The 17,773-nt window shown below is 42.8% G+C and overlaps 1 protein-coding gene across 1 annotated transcript in view; it reads right to left on the reverse strand.

The window, feature by feature from the left end:
• Positions 1–17,773, reverse strand: part of LOC126195600 (kinesin-like protein KIF26B) — a 279,531-nt gene that overhangs the window by 83,718 nt on the left and 178,040 nt on the right. The window contains exons 7-8 of the mRNA XM_049934226.1: positions 13,102–13,237; positions 6,862–7,024 (exon numbers count right to left, since the gene is read on the reverse strand). Of these exons, the coding sequence (XP_049790183.1) occupies positions 6,862–7,024; positions 13,102–13,237 (299 nt within the window). The remainder of the gene's footprint in view (positions 1–6,861; positions 7,025–13,101; positions 13,238–17,773) is intronic.

A 17,773-nucleotide genomic window follows, 5' to 3' on the forward strand; every position in this document is an offset into this window, starting at 1 on the left:
GGGTTTCTCAGGGATCGAATGAAGGGTAGAGGCACGGGTCGTAACACATCTGAAATGTAACGTCCACTGTTCAAAGTGCCGTCAATGCGAACAAGAGGTGACAGAGACGTGTAACCATTGGCACCCCATACCATCAAACTGGGTGATACGCCAGTATGACAACGAATACACGCTTCCAATGTGCGTTCGCCGCGATGTCGCCAAACACGGATGCGACCATCATGATGCTGTAAACAGAACCCAGGTTCGTCGTTGAGTACACCATCGCAGGCGCTCCTGTCTGTGATGCAGCGTCAAGGGTAACCGCAGCCATGTCTCCGAGCTGATAGTCATGCTGCTGCAAACGTCGTCGAATCGTTCGTGCAGATGGTTGTTGTCTTGCAAACGTCCCCATCTGTTGACTCATGGATCAATACGTTTCTGCACGATCCGTTACAGCCATGCGGATAAGATGCCGTTTATCTCGACTGCTAGGGATACGAGGCCGTTGTGATCCAGCACGGGGTTCCGTATTACCCTACTCAACCCACCGATTCCATATTCTGCTAACAGTCATTGGATCTTGACCAACGCGAGCAGCAATGTCGCGATACGATAAACCGCGGTCGCGATAGGCTACAATCCGACCTTTATCAAAGTCGGAAACGTGACGATACGCATTTCTCCTCCTTAGACGAGGCATCACAAACAACGTTTCACCAGGCAACGCCGGTCAACTGCTGTTTGTGTATGAGAAATCGGTTGGAAACTTTCCTCATGTCAGCACGTTGTAAGTGTCTCCACCGGCTCCAGCCTTGCGTGAATGCTCTGAAAAGCTAATCATTTGCATAGCATGTTCTTCCTGTAGGTTAAATTTCGCGCCTGTAGCACGTCATCTTCGTGGTGTAGCAATTTTAATGGCCAGTAGTGTACAGGGTGATTCAAAAAGAATACCACAACTTTAGGAATTTAAAACTCTGCAACGACAAAAGGCAGAGCTAAGCACTAGCTGTCGGCGAATTTAGGGAGCTATAAAGTTTCATTTAGTTGTACATTTGTTCGCTTGAGGCGCTGTTGACTAGGCGTCAGCGTCAGTTGATGCTAAGATGGCGACCGCTCAACAGAAAGCTTTTTGTGTTATTGAGTACGGAAGAAGTGAATCGACGACAGTTGTTCAGCGTGCATTTCGAACGAAGTATGGTGTTAAACCTCCTGGTAGGTGGTGTATTAAACGTCGGTATAAACAGTTTACAGAGAATGGGTGTTTGTGCAATGGGAAAAGTTCTGGACGGCCGAGAACGAGTGATGAAAATGTAGCACGCATCCAGCAAGCATTTGTTCGCAGCCCAGGGAAATCGACTCGCAGAGCTAGCGGAGAGCTGCAAATTCCACAATCAACTGTATGGAGAGTCCTACGAAAAAGGTTGGTTATGAAACCTGAACGTCAACTACCCGAGGCGATGGATCGGCCGCCAGGCAGCCCGTGACAGATCACTTCATCACTGGCCTCCAAGAAGCCCTGATCTTACCCCCTGCGATTTTTTCTTGTGGGGGTATGTTAAGGATATGGTGTTTCGGCCACCTCTCGCAGCCACCATTGATGATTTGAAACGAGAAATAACAGCAGCTATCCAAACTGTTACGCCTGATATGCTACAGAGAGTGTGGAACGAGTTGGAGTATCGGGTTTATATTGCTCGTGTGTCTGGAGGGGTCCATATTGAACATCTCTGAACTTGTTTTTGAGTGAAAAAGACCTTTTTAAATACTCTTTGTAATGATGTATAACAGAAGGTTATATTATGTTTCTTTCATTAAATACACATTTTTAAAGTTGTGGTATTCTTTTTGAATAACCCTGTATATCTGTACATTCTTAATATCAAAACCAGATTCTAAGTTTTCTCATAAGCATCACACTCACAGTGTTGTGCAGAGACTACGAGCTGGTATCTTTACTGTAATAATAATTTACACTGACACTGAAATGTGAAAGCAGTTTAAATACCTTACTTGACCTCTATTCATTCCATCTTCACGACCTAACCTCCCACTCAATAACCGATATTTAAAGAATCGAACTCCGTTTTAAGTAAAGCTAGTTTTTCGGGCATCTCGATGTCTATGACATCATACATCCTGAACTATGTACAGTATAAAAATTATACTTTGCAGGTGAATACTATCTCCAAAATGTGGTGTGAATGGAGGTAGTAGCAAAGAAGAAATAAATTAAAACAGGGTATCTGATGAAATTTTACTTCACGAACAGCGAAAATGTAGTAAGCGATACATTTTTTTCGTTTCTGCATGAAAAAGCTGCGAAACGCTTTGAAATTATGTGTAAAGTTTGTTGTTGCCAAACGTTCTCATTCTCAAATACTGAATGACTACGGGCCGGGTAATTCCTGCGCCATGAGTTATGCTGCCCCAATACATGTAGTCAATTTGTAGCTTTAATGCTTGCCTTATTGTGCTACGCCTATAACGTAAGATTATACGTGGTGTGTCTAAAAATTTCGATGAATGCTATCAGGTAACAAACAAAATAAAAGATACAAACGAATGTTCTTTATTGCCCTTCAAAATAGTCGTCACCCGCTACAACACACTTTTGACAACATTGGAAGTTATCAGCAAAGGCCTCCTGGGCTGTCACATGATCTCTGATGCTATTCACGTCCTCACAACGTTCACCTTTCACTGCCGCTTTCAAGCCGGGAAACTGCAAGAAGTCCGCAGAAGCCAGATCAGGGGAGTACGGAGGGTGTTCAAGAAGTTACCATCTTCTGCGCCAGGAACTGGCGCACACGGATCGCGCAATGTGCAAGGGCATTGTCATGGGGCAGCATCCATTTTCCAGTCCTGTGCAACCTGGCCGAACCCACCGGATACGCTGTAGCAATCGGTTCAAAACGGACTGGTAAAATGCAGCAGTAATGGTTTGACCTACGGGAACAAATTCCTTGCAGATTTTGTCGAAGAAGGCGATCAACATTGTTCTCACCCTGGATTATAGTAGACGGCTTTTTTTTTCTTTGGTCGCGGGAAGGACGGTGAACACCATGACACTGATTGCCGTCTTCATTCCGGATCGAACTGGTAGCACCAGGTCTCATCTCCCGTGCATATACTATTCAGAAGCAATAGATCCTGGTCACACATGGGAATGAAATCACCAGCAGTTTCCATCAGTTTTGCTTTTTCCTTGCCTGTGAGCTTGTGCGGCACAAATCGGGAGCAGATCTTCTGCTTACTCAATCACCGTGGACGATGGTGTGTTCCGTGTCCTTGCCAATGCCCAATTCCTCCGCAATCAATCTGAGATTCCGCCGCCGATCTTGTGCCAGCATTTGTCGCACTTTCTCGATCTTTTCTGGGGTTTCTGCTCGTCGATGGCCGACCTGAATGTGGCTCACCCTCAGTTGTTTCGTTCCCCTCACGGAAGCGTTTAAACAATTCGTAAACACATGTTGTGCTCGCGGCTTCCCTCCCGTACACCTGCACCAACATTCCATGTGTCTCCGTTCTAGTCTTCCCCAGTTTGTAGCAGAACTTGATGTTTACACGTTGCTCCATAGCGCTGTGACACCTCCTCTCACACTGACTACGCTCAACTGGTCACAGTCTGTTTACACAGCCAGTCACATGCAGTGCATGCCGTGTACTGATTCTCCGCAAGTCTCCGAAGACCCATGCGCGCACACACACACATATGCGCCAAAAATCAGATATGACACAATTCACGGAACTTTTTAGACCACCGCGTACATCTTAGATTCCCCTGCGCCAACCACTGTATGGGAACTACGCTAACATAAATGGCTCATGTTTCGTCCAACCCGCGTCATAAATGCTGTTTTTTCTAAACGTTTGACTATCTGGAGCTATCAATTATGTCACTTTTATTTCTGACCAAGCCCTGCATAGCCCACAAATTTGAACGAAATCGATGATGACGAGTAGGCGAGGCCCGCTTGTTAGTAGATTATAACATTATTTTAAATTATTAATTTCGGTCACCGATTATACGAAAAATACTGAAAATCAAGTTTTTGTTGTTCATGGAAGACGTTAGACAGGCAGCCAGCAAGTGTCAATAGGTGTTTGTAAACTTTAGTAGCACGCCCGTTAAGAAGCACTATAATTCCATATTTTGACAGATAGACTAAATAAGTGCTTTGATGTAGAAAAGAAAAGTTGAGTGCTTTTATTCAAGGAAAAAAGGTTCTAATAATGCCAAGTATGTATAGTATAAATTTTTGTCATGTCCTCAATTTTGTTTCTGGTTGGCTTATCTGTCATTTACTGCTTACACTGGGATTTGATTTTGTATTCGAGGAGGTTAATGCAAACGAAACGTGCATTCCACATTTCGCATTTTATCTTGTATACTAAAAATAAATCTGTAAAAATGTCGTGTCTGCCTCTTTGTCTGTTTGAACACGCCTCTCCAAAATTAGTCGAAGAATTTTCATGGGGTTTTAACAAGTAATTTAAGCATACCTTGTGGCACCGTACAGGATTTATTCCATCAAAATCTAACCACAAAAAAGATATCGTAATTAAAGTTTTATCTGTACTAATATTATTAATGGCAAAGTAACTCTCTTCCCTTTTTACGAATAACCCGCAGGACGAATTTTGATGAAATTTGGTATGGAGATAGTTTGAACCCTGAGGAAGAATATAGGCTACTTTAGAAAGTGTGTAGTAAAAGATACTCACTGGTTTGAAGAATATTACGAGAGTAAAGGAAAATAGTTACTTTTCGAAAAAGCTGCTTACTCTTTGACTTTTGATCTTTATCATATTTGTGGAAAATGCTTTTATTGTTTGATATGCGCTGCGTAATATGATTCAAAGTAATGGGTAAAATACTTATGCAATCTTTAATACGTTTAATCTATACTTCCAAACCATTTGTTGCATAATGTACACGCTGTGTAATGTATAGCTACTGAACAGCACGATGCATAGATGTGTGCTTCCGCCCACGCCCCTCTGTGCGCACTCCTCGGCAGCGACGCTGCACATATCGACGTATCACCTGTTGCGACAGCTTGGGAGAGATACAGAGGCGCACGCATCACGAGCTATGCTTAGCCAAACAGGCAGACACGTGACACGTGACCGTTGCTGATACTATCGCACGTACAATAGCTTACTTACTCACTATCACTTATCATAACAAAGCTACTGACATGCGAGTGCAGCTAGTTATACAGGGTGAAAAGTATTTAAACCAACAAACTCTGGGAGGTTGTAGGGGACATCAAAACAAATATTTTTTCTTAGTGTAATTTTTGCCTATGAGGATTATTTAAACCGGTGGAGGCCGTATTAGTCTCTTCAGTTACTAGAGGGCGTATTACGCTCTTCAGTTGTAGGCAACTGTTGCCCACCAGTGTGGTAGTACATTGTCTCTGTTTACTAATGGAGTGATACACCTGGAGTGAGTACACTGATATGGTTAGTGCGTACTACCTAGCGCACCACAACGGACGAGCTGCACAGCGGGTTTATCAATAACAATATCCTAAACGCCGTATCCCGCATCATACGACCACTGCTGCTGTGTACCAACCTCTGTGTGAGACCGAGCCATTTAGCAGATTACCTGGACACGGTAAGAACGCTGCAATTTGAGGAAGCTGTCTTGCAGCATGTGGAGCGGGATCCTTCAATCAGCACTCGTGCAATTGCACGTAACGTGGGAACGAATCAGACGAATGTAAGAAGAGTCCTTCGGAAGCAATAGTTACGTGCATTTCACATACAGCGTGTCCACAACCTGGAACCAGTTGATTACCCACACAGAGCACAGTTTTCGCAGTGGTACCTGGAACAGTGTGGAATACAAACTACATTTCCATCCTCTGTGTTGTTTACTGATAAAGCAACATTCGGGCGTGATGAAGTCGTCAACATGCACAATTCGCATGTTTGGAGTGATGATAACCCACTTGCTACAGTTACTAGCGCTCATCAAGTGCGGTTCTTCGGTAATGTGTGGGTCGGTGTTGTTGGGGACTGTTTAATTGGGCCGTATCTGCTACCTAGACCATTAAATGGCAGGCACTTTTGCAATTTTCTCGCCTGAGCATTGCCAGAATTGCTGGACGACGTCCCGCTCCCTACAAGACAACGCATGTGGTTCCAGGATGACGGGGCGCCGGCACATTTCAGTCGTCGTGTGCATCGATTCCTAGACCGACGGTTCCCAGAAACGTGGATTGGCAGAGGTGGTCCTGTTCCATGGCCTTCTAGACCCCCAGATATGTCCCCTATGGACTTGGTTGTGTGGGGAGAGATGCGCAACCTTGTTTACGCAACTCCTGTTGCATCAGAAGAGAATCTGGTTGCCCGGATAGTAGCAGTAGCAGGAACAATTCGTGATACTCCTGGCATTTTTCCCCATGTCAGACAAAACATGATCTGTCGGTGTCACCTTTGTTTACATGTCAATGGAGCGATTTTTGAAAACCTCCTCTAACTGAAACTGGGTTGTGTTAATGTGTTGTCTCTTGGTCATAAAAAAATGGAAAGTGTTTATTGATTTAGTTAATTTCCCGCTAGAGAAATCTTCTTCTACCGGTTTAAATACTCCTCATAGGAAAAAATGACATTAGGGAATAATATTTGTTTTGATGTCCCCTACAACCTCCCAGAGTTTGTCGGTTTAAATACTTTTCACCCTGTAAATAAGTCATTTTGTGTTAACGAAAAAGATATTAAAAATCAACCGACACCCTGCGATCCTGTCGATATCGATATCTGTGACAAATTTTTATTGCAGTATTTCAAAATATTGGCATCGATACGAGACACTGTAACGAACGTGGAACTAGAACGGCGATAGTGCTGTCATTGCTAGGTCACCTTGTTGGCGCGGTGGCGCAGCCGGTGAATGCGCGCCGCCAGCTGCAGCGTGGCCAGCGTGTCGCTGTAGTGATGTGCACGTGCAGACACGTGCACCAGCATGGCCGCGTGGCACGTCAGCGACCCCAGGCACTCGCGCAGCAGCTGCGTCAGCCGGTGCTCCCTGCAGCACGCCAAACACGGGGGTCAGCTCACGGCGCCCACCATTACCTGCTCACAAAACACTGTAGTGGTGTGCGCGTGCAGACACATGCACCAGCATGGCCGCGTGGCATGTCAGCGACCCCAGGCACTCGGGCAGCAGCTACGTCAGCCGGTGCTCCCTGCAGCACGCCACACACGGGGGTCAGCTCACAGCGTCCACCACTACCTGCTCACAAAACACTGTAGTGGTGTGCGCTTGCAGACACGTGCACCAGCATGGCCGCTTGGCACGTCAGTGACTCCAGGCACTCGCGCAGCAGCTGCGTCAGCCGGTGCTCCCTGCAGCACGTCACTCACAGGGGTCAGCTCACGGCCCCGACCACTACCTGCTCACAAAACACTAATTCAATGGTCAGAGAAAATTTTTTTTCCTATTTTTGTTCTCCTACCTTAAGAGGAAGTTCTGGTCGACGGGCATGAAAAATGGGTAAAGTTATAATTGGTTTCATGCACGGATTTTTTTTTTATTAAAATGTGGGTTTTACCAATTTATTAAACATATATTCGTGTATGAGGAAATTTTTTAATCTCGCAAACAACTAAAAATGGCGGCTGCAGTCCTTGTCAAAGTATGCACCTCACTGAGTGTCCCGGTTTGCGCCAAGTCTTGTACTGATTCGTCGTTACTTCTGAAGCCCATAGAAATAGCGAATTTTTAAATTAGATTGCATCTCGGTGGCTATCACGATGGGGTTCTAAAAAATAACTGGGAAAAAAATGGCACCTATTCGAAAAACATCTAAATTTCTTGGCAAGTTTTCTGTATTCAAATGTTAGGAAAAAATATTTTAAATTAGAATACAAATTTTACTGTCTATCATTAAAATAATTAAATGAATCGGATAATCTGTCTAGGTTCTAGAGCGCTTTCCACTCTGAAAAATTCTGTTTCGAGAGAAGCAAAGTTTTGGAGTAAAAACAACGTTTCAAGGCTTACGGTAAAACTGTGAGCCCAGGAGTGTAGACACCATCCTTCCTCTTCCTCTATGGTTCTAAATTTGGTGCTGTATTTTTTTCAATCCGGACGATTTTAACAAACTGGGACAATCCTTGCTCGGTGGCGGCCACGCGTTTCCTGACAGATACACTATGTGATTGAAAGTATTCCGGACGCCACCAAAAACATACGTTTTTCATATTAGGTGCATTGTGTTGCCACCTACTGCCAGGTACTCCATATCAGCGACCTCGTAGTCATTAGACATCATGAGAGAATAGAATGGGGCGCTCCGCGGAACTCACGGACTTCGAACGTGGTGAGATGATTGAATGTCATTTGTGTCATAAGTCTGTGCTCAAGATTTCCACATTCCTAAACATCCCTAGGCCCACTGCTTCCGGTGTAATAGTGAAGTGGAAACGTGAAAGGACACGTACAGCACAAAGGCGGACATGCCGACCACGTCTGTTGACTGAAAGAGACCGCCGACAGTTGAAGTGGCTCGTAATGTTTAACAGGCAGACATCTATCCAGACCATCATACAGGAATTCCAAATTGCATCAGGATCCACTGGAAGTACTATGACAGTTAGGCGGGAGGTGAGAAAACTTGGATTTCATAGTCGAGCGGCTGCTCATAAGACGGTAAATGTGAAACGACACGTCGCTTGGTGTAAGGAGCGTAAACATTGGACGATTGAACCGTGGGAAAACGTTGTGTGGAATGACGAATCACGGTACACAGTGTGACAATCCGATGGCAGGGTGTGGGTATGGCGAATACTCGGTGAACGTCATCTGCCAGCGTGTGTAGTGCCAACAGGAAAATTCGGTGGCGGTGGTGTTATTGCGTGGTCGTGTTTTTCATGGAGGATGCTTGCGCCCCTTGTTGTTTTGCGTGGCACTATCACAGCACAGGCCTACATTGATGTTTTAAGCATCTTCTTGGTTCCCACTGTTGAAGAGCAATTCGGGGATGGCGACTGCATCTTTCAACACGATCGAGCATGCACGGCCGGCCTAAGGCCGAGTGGTTACACGACAATAACACCCCTTTAATGGACTGGCCTGCACAGAGTCCTCACCTGAATCCTATAAAAAACCTTTGGCAAGTTTTGGAACGCCGACTTCGTGCCAGCCCTCACCGACCGACATCGATACTTCTCCTCAGTGCAGCACTTCGTGAAGAATGGGCTGTCATACCCCAAGAAACCTTCCAGCACCTGATTCAACGTATGCCTGCGAGAGTGGGAGCTGTCATAAAGGCTAAGGGTGGACCAACACCATATTGAATTCCAGCATCACCGATGGAGGGCGCCACGAACTTTTAAGTCATTTTCAGCCAGGTGTCCTGATACATTTGATCACATAGTGTAGCTTCGAGAAGTTTTTCTTTTGTTCGCCACTATGAAGATTCCTGACGCGTTCATGGTCTTCAGAATAGATGAATAACCAGAATGAGATTTTCACTCTGCAGCGGAGTGTGCGCTGATATGAAACTTCCTGGCAGATTAAAACTGTGTGCCGGACTGAGACTCGAACTCGGGACCTTTGCCTTTCGCGGGCAAGTGCTCTACCAACTGAGCTACCCAAGCACGACTGGTAGGCCTCTTTCTACATCTGAAAAACACATCTTCGTTTAAATTACAACAACGCTGAACCTGAGGTTTACTAACTAACAATTAAGGGGCACTTGTATGCTTTATGAAGTTTATCATTAGAAATAAGTAACTAATAGAGACTGGCGTTTAACAGTGAATACCACAACAAGTTAATAAATAGACGACAGCAGATGGTTTTCTTTTCTTTTGGAATCAGTTAACCAGTGAGCTTTTATGGAATCAGTCATACAATGCCATCTTGTAATTTACATAAAATGTCTCTTTTTCTGAATATATATATATCGCGATTTGTACATAGATATTTAGCTGACGAGAAAGGTTCAAATGGCTCTGAGCACTATGGGGCTTAACAGACGAGAAAGGCTTGTGATATATTGTCAGTAGGTGAATTCCTAGTTTGACAGTTTTCTTACGAAGTTATGCATTGCTTCTAGGTTATATTAGTGTGTGGCTGAGTAAACGCAATTTACGTTTTCCCACACGCATTTCGTATCAGTTTATCAGTCTGAAATACATACACTTTTTCACATACATGCATCATTTACAAATTACATTATCTACCATTGTAGTCATTGCACAATATCTACGTTAAATATGCTAAGTGAAAATGTGGTGGTTCATCGCGACCACGCGATGACTGTCTTGATTCACAGGAAACTTCTTGTGAAAATGTTCCACCTCCGCTGCAATGAATGAAAGTTTAGACAGCGGCTTCATCGACTATGATGAAGGAGGAACAGCCCACATTGTCGTCACCTGTTATTTACAGTCATTTGAGTCTAATGAAATGTGGAACAGTGTGAAAACATTCTTAGCGAAAGATGATGTGGTGACATGGAAACATATATTAAACTTTCTAACCACTGATCACATAATGATATGATGTGTAAAGGTTATTTTTATACTAGATTTATGATTCTGTCACTATTGTTTGTGTGTGTGTGTGTGTGTGTGTGTGTGTGTGAACAAATGTGGGACTTGAACTAGAATAAAATTTGCGTTATTCAGTGGTTTTGATCTGTGTGTGTGAGAACCTGGTTGAACGGATAGCGTCCGGAGGCATACTAAACTGTGGAATGTGAAAAATGAAAATAAGTGGCAGATGCAAGTGGCAATACTTTTTCTGGGCCAACTTAACTGTCGTTCTTGCAGAATTTCTGGATGGATACACTCTAGAATGTTATGGTACCAGACAGTGGCGTTTCCTAACAGCCAACATCACCTTGCAGGTGTATCTGTAAGCGTGAATGCTTCCAAGTTCCTACAAAGACTTGGTTTTTAACAGAAATTGCCATTGTAGCTATGTTTTATCATTATTCTTCATTCATTTCCTGGCCATCGTGGCATTAAATATAAAATCGAGAATCTAATTTTCCCCATTCATTAAATACTGAAATTCCCGAATTGTTTTTTAGCCAAGTGGTTCATTTTTCTTTAGTATAAATAACAACAATGTAAATGGTTTGATCTCAAAAATAGTCCATTATTATGTATTCCCATCTGCTGAACTAAAAAATTACCGATTAGCCCTTGCTTTGGATGTACAATGACACGCCAATTTTTCCTGGCCAACTTTTTCAGTTTGGAGGTAATTTTTTGAGTTATCACACCTGTTAAATGTCATAAGACAAATTTTTCCAGCTATTTGTATGTTACAAACACTATTACTGTTGCTTTGGATGTAATTTTAGTGTTGTTTGTGGTGTACGTAGTGCAAAATTTCTCGATTTCGAGTGCTTTTGAAGTGTAAAATTTGTTAAATCAAAATGCCACTTATAGGTATAAATTCAGGGAATAATTTATGTTACATTTTCGTGACAGAAACGAACTCTGACACCCTAAGTAAAGACTGTCTAGTGGCATTATTCTGATGTGGTCGTAGATGACCACGATAAGTCTTGGGCCCTACATACATGTAGCAGCTCTCGTTCAGTTATACTACTAGACTAACTGACAGACAAAAACGATCTCTGGCTTTTGCTGTGCTACAGGTTTGGCGGGAGCCTACAAACCATACAGATAACCACAATTTCTGCTTGATTCCGCCTATGGAATCCATTTTCTCCACACATAGACTTTTTCCCTACTAAGTGTGGAGTTGTCAGAATATTTCAAAAATGGAACAAATACATCAGTGCCGTTGGAAGGAAGTAATGCTTGTAGATTACTGTTGGTCTGTTTGTAAGGATCCTCCGGAATTCACTCATAAGAGGCAAGCCAAAAAACAATGATCTCATTAAAATCATCAAAAGATTCTCTTCATACCCAAAGAACTGCCAGGTGGTCTTCCTGTAATTTAGAACTCTTAGAATGTGTCATAAAAAAGTCATTGGACTTTCAGTGTTGTTGGTATACGTAATTAAAATATATCATCCCTTAATAAGTTAAAATAATATACTTCCACTTATTGTATGAGGGGCAGTCAAACGAAAACCGAGCACCCGCCTCAAAGGAGCATGCGTAAAGACATTTATGAAACATTCTCCATACAGCCTGGATATTTCACCGTGTGATTTTCATATCTTTGGTGACCTCAAGAAGGTCACGCTTGGGTGTCGGTTTCAGTAGGACGAAGAAATAAGCGAAAGAGTGGACGGTTGTGGAGTCTGGAGTCGTCAGCGGCCGACCACGTTCTACGAGGCAATGGGATAAATGACGTAACGCGTGTGGTGATTGGTTTTGAATGGAACCATTCCATGGTGCCGCAATGGTGGGAGTTCGGTTTTCATTTGCCCCTTATATTTCACAGGAACTAGAGTTAATAAAAATTTTACTTTATCATATTCATTTTCCTCACCCCAAAATTAGTAGAATCTGACTCATCATCAAGCGAAGCAAACATACTAGAGTTATTTACTTATCATTTTGATTTGCAGCTCCTTGTATTGGCCGTGTTTGCAGTTAAAATTGTTGGATGTGAGGTCCGCCAGTTATGCAAAACACCGTTTTTCTCAGTACCCAAAAATATTTAGGCACCACTGTGCCATCATCAGTGGGTTTTCGTTTTTATTTATTGTGCAATGTGAACATTTTTGTTAAATGATTATAAAATTATGTGCATTTTTAGTTCAAACAACAGATCGTTTCTTTTTATAAACACCTTTAATTTTGGTGTGCAAATTAAAGGTACTTACAAAAAGAAACGATCTGTTGTTTGAACTAAAAACGCACATAATTTTATAATCATTTAACAAAAAATATTCACATTGCAGAATAAATAAAAACGAAAACCCACTGATAATGGCACAGTGGTGCCGAAACATGTTTGGGTACTGAATAAAACGGTGTTTTGCATAACTGGCGGACCTCGCATCCAACAGAGTTATTTACTTTTAATTGCAAAGTTTTATCGCCATCCCTTGATGGCGCGACGAGACACCGATATGTCACTGACCACGTGGCCCACTCCCTAAATGGATGAACTGACTGTTCACAGGGACTAAGATTATATAAGATTGCTACGTTGTTGGTTACCTGAGAGGCAAGTGCTTCTGCCTGTTGAGGATGGCGAGCAGGATGTTGCCGAAACCCGACAGCCCCGCGCCCGCCTTGGATCGGTCACCGCCGCCCACGTCGATCAGGTGGAGCCTGCTGCGACCTCCGACCACTGCTGGAAGAAGAGGGACGCGGCGACAGCCCTCAGCAACGCTGTGTGCACACTGCACAACCTAACTAGCAGCTCCGTACACTCTGGCTACTGCCACGCACCTGCTACGAGGGGCGTGCAATGAGTAATGCAAAACACTTTTTTCTGGAAGCAGATTGGTTTTATTCAGGATTCCAGTACACCATATTATTCCCCACTCTTTTGTTTTTGAACACACTTTCCGTTCAACGAGACGACTTACGCCTCCTTACTGTGATAGCTTGTAAGCCCGCATGGTACCACTCTATTGGTCGAAGTTGGAGCCAACGTCTTGCTGCATCAGTAACCTCCCCATCATCCAGCGCTGCTTCGCTCGGAGTGTATCCTAGATTGGACCAAACAGATGGAAGTCGGAAGGTGTGAGATCCGGGCTGGAGGGCTTAAGAGGAAGAACTGTCTAATTAAATTTTGTGACCTCTCGGGTGCGCAGACTTAAGGGGGGATTTGATGAAAAACACACACTATTTCAAAAAAGCACCAAATCGACAGTTTTGGAGATATGGCAATGAAATTTTGTACCACGCTTACATGAAAGTAACACAGCTGCATATAAAATCCTTTAATTATATATATTCAACTTTTTTGAATGAAATTTGAAGTTTTATTTTCAAAAAATAATGTATGTTCCTTTTTCTCAAAAAGTATTCAAGAGATTTCTACAAAAGTTCTCTGTTTCATCTCTTTATATGTTGTAAGCTTCTCTCATGAGGTTTTTGGAATAGGTCACATAGGAGAATTTTCATAATTTTTTAATTATAATTCCATAAGTACAATTTTAAATTCATGAAAAATTCCAAGCACTTTGCCCCATATCTCAGCTTTCAATCAGAAATTCAAAATTTGGTCTTGAGACAACGTTTATTAGGTTTACAGAAATATGTGTACAAAATTTCATAATTCTAGCATTCATAGAATCTGAGGAAAAGGTACATAAACTTTAAAAAACAAACTTTCAGGAAACGCAATTTAAGTTTAACCTAACTTTTTTTCGTTATGTCACTTCTTCAGAAGGCACTACATTTCTACTCTGGATCGTCTTTCCCTTCTAGTCTTCCTTTCTGGTTTATAGTTGTCTGTCTTCTTTCCTTTACCAGGTCTTCAACTGACTTTTCAGCTTCAGAGACGCGCTATAAATCTATTTTTCTCAGGATGTTTTGAGTAAAATTTCCTATCTTGAGGCCCGTTCTTTCTAATACCTTCATCCTCCAGACGTTCCCATCATTAAATACAATAACTGTATCTTAAGTTGCAATTCTGACAACTGTAGCAGATCCAAATGTCTTTTTAGGGCATCGTTTCCATATAAGTGACTTTAGAGACTCATTTGGATTTTGGGTTCTGCCATGAACACACTTTTTGAGAAGTGCAGGATCGGTCAAAGATGATCTATAGAACCAAAGAGTATGTATCACGGGCTTCCAGATGTATCCTGCACACGTTTGGTTGAAAGTAATACACAAAATCGTTGTTTACTGAGCTGGTATTGAAGTGCTGCTTCAAAACGTGGGCGTGGCAGGGAGGCCGCGTCACGCTTTTAATTAATTTTCACTCACTTCGGATGCGATTTCAACATTGAAACTTTGGGACCTTATTGTCCATGACTTGCACTAACAAACAAAAAACAAACCTAAAATTGACATTTTTGGTCAATTTCATCAACGTACCCCCTTATGTGAAGCCTTGCGTTGACACGGAGAAGGAGTGTTTGATTGTGATACGTCGATCACATCGAATGTGTGTCCGCACGCTGCAACACTGCAGGAGTCACAGCTGTGTATTGCCAGCAGGCACGAGGGAGATGGGATACATTCGCGTGTCCTTGCGATGATGACAGACGCCTCGTGCAATGACTCAACGTGCTTTTGTTCACTGTAAGATCTCCGTAGACATTATGCAAGCACCCACGTATATCTGCGATGCTCCTGTTTTATGCCAAAAGAAGGTCAGTTGCAACTGTCTGCATGGAACGCACTTCCGTTACATACGCCATTTTGAGGGCTATGTATAGCGTCACCAACTTTCGGAACTTCATGAGACGATAGTGGCTGAAGCGGAAACCTGCCACGATGTCCCAAAACAAATTCCGAATTTTTCAACCGACACTGGTCGAGGAAAAAATGTGTTTCGTTAATTATTGAACGCTCCTCGTTTAAAGAAAGTATACATCTAATGAGTTACCGATTTGCTCTTTTGCTTGATTGTACTGCAGCGGCTACGGTCGCAGGTTCGAATCCTGCCTCGGGCATGGATGTGTGTGGTGTCCTTAGGTTAGTTAGGTTTAAGTAGTTCTAAGTTCTAGGGGACTGATGACCACAGATGTTAAGTCCCATAGTGCTCAGAGCCATTTGAACCATTTGTACTGCAGCTTACAAGCTTACGGCATGGCAGTTGGATTTTTGTAATTTTTTTTTATATTTATGGTACGTTCAGGACTCAAACATCAATCTCCCAAAACATATGGTGCAAATGTCCATATACAACTCTGAATAATCCCCTAGAAAATCTACTCTGAAGTTCTTCGACCAACTTTAATACACTGAACGAACGACGATTTATGACAGGCCGCGTGGCACTAGCGGTAACGCTTAAGACTGGCAGTTGCTGGACCGCTTGTTAGAGTCTCGTTTCATTCATTATTTTTTTCATTTAATTCGAATATATGAGTCATTTAAATATAAAATTCATCAAATATATGCTAATTAACTCATATATAATTAGCATTTTTATAGAAATCCGCGTGGTCTTATTTCTAATTACGATAAAAACTGTCGAATACATTTTCTTAATCCTGTTCTTTGAACAGATTTAAATCTTCATATGCTGTAAAATTTCTTTCGAGTAGAGTTTCTAATGTACAACAGAACAAGTTCTCTGCGAGTAGAACTACTTCTTCACGAACTACCGCCGATGATATTCGACGGGATTATTTCCGTGAAGATTTGCATATAATATAAAAGGGCATCTCTCACACATAGTACTGAAATTTCACAGCATAAATAGTTTTGAATAATGTCTTCTTGTGCCGTCGAATGACCGGCCAAATTGCCATCGTCCACATCCGACATTACATTTTTTTTTTGTCGAAATAGAAAATATTCACGCACAAAGCCGTAAAATGCCACCTGTTGATTCAGAAACGAACACGGATATGCTAGTGCGACCAAGGCCGTTGGTTTGCAAAAGACGCCGTATCCCTTCCAACCATTGTGGAATTCGTGGAAATCTTTTGTCCACAAGCGGCTACGGCCTGTTCCACAGGTAGTTCTACGAGCTTAAGCATCGTCCCAGTGGCATGGGATGTCGGTTTCGGCAACCGTTGTCGACGTCGTAAACTAATAGTAACTCGCGTACTTCAAAGTACACACGCAGATAACAAGTACTGTTAAACTCTCTACATAAAGACGTGCTCTCTTGTATTACGTTTCCACACAACTTACATGCAGTTAAAAATTAGGTTTGTTAAGTATCAAATATTTAATGAATTTTATGATTAAATGCTTGTGTATGCGGATTAACCGAAAAAAATTACCAAAGCGATACTCGAAAAAGCGAGCCACCGAATACGTATCAGCTGGCTAAAGATAGAGCCATACGGCCCGCCAAAAGTTGTCGGACCATTTCTGAATTAAAGTTGGTGAGAAAACTTCCGGGGCGGGGCCGATTTCCATGAGAACTTTTTAGAGTTACAGCGAACTGCCATGATAAACTGATATCGGAGTTCCGAACATCACATTTCATTAATTTTAAAAACCGATGCTCTATCACCGGTGTTTCTAAATCAGTGACAGGTTTTTGAGGCTTTATACCATTTATTACATTCAGCTTACAGGTATAAACAATACATCAAATGAAAGAACAACTCCAACAGTTTTCTTTACAAGTGTTGAATGTGAGCACCATTGCCGGCCGGAGTGGCCGAGCGGTTCTAGGCGCTACAGTCTGGAACCGCGCGACCACTGCGGTCGCAGGTTCGAATCCTGCCTCGGGCTTGGATGTTTGTGATGTTCTTAGGTTGGTTAGGTTTAAGTAGCTCTAAGTTCTAGGGGACTGATGACCTCAGAAGTTAAGTCCCATAGTGCTCAGAGCCATTATTTTTAGCACCATTCGTCACACGGCACACATCGAGACGATAGGCAAATTCTTCTCAAACTCTGACCAATGTGTCTGGAGTAAATGTTGCAGCAACTGCTTCAGTCCTATTTCTTAAGTCGGACACATCATCTAGGTAGAGGAGGCTCATACACATCATCCTTTATCAACCACTAAAGACAAAAATCGCATGGAATCATATCGTGTGAATGTGGAGAGCATGTGAAACAAGCTCTGTCTTGCAGCCCGCGTAGCCAATCCGGCAGCCGGGTACAACTTCGTCTGGCCAATTGCGTACTGAGTTATACCAATGAGGCAGCTCACCATCCTGCTGCCAAATAATATTCTGGGGTTCGGCTTCTTCCAGTTCACGAAAGAGCCATAGCTCTAGCGCATCAAGGTAAGGGACAC

This window comes from Schistocerca nitens, chromosome 7, assembly GCF_023898315.1.
Source record: "Schistocerca nitens isolate TAMUIC-IGC-003100 chromosome 7, iqSchNite1.1, whole genome shotgun sequence".
Taxonomy (NCBI): Eukaryota; Metazoa; Arthropoda; class Insecta; order Orthoptera; family Acrididae; genus Schistocerca; species Schistocerca nitens.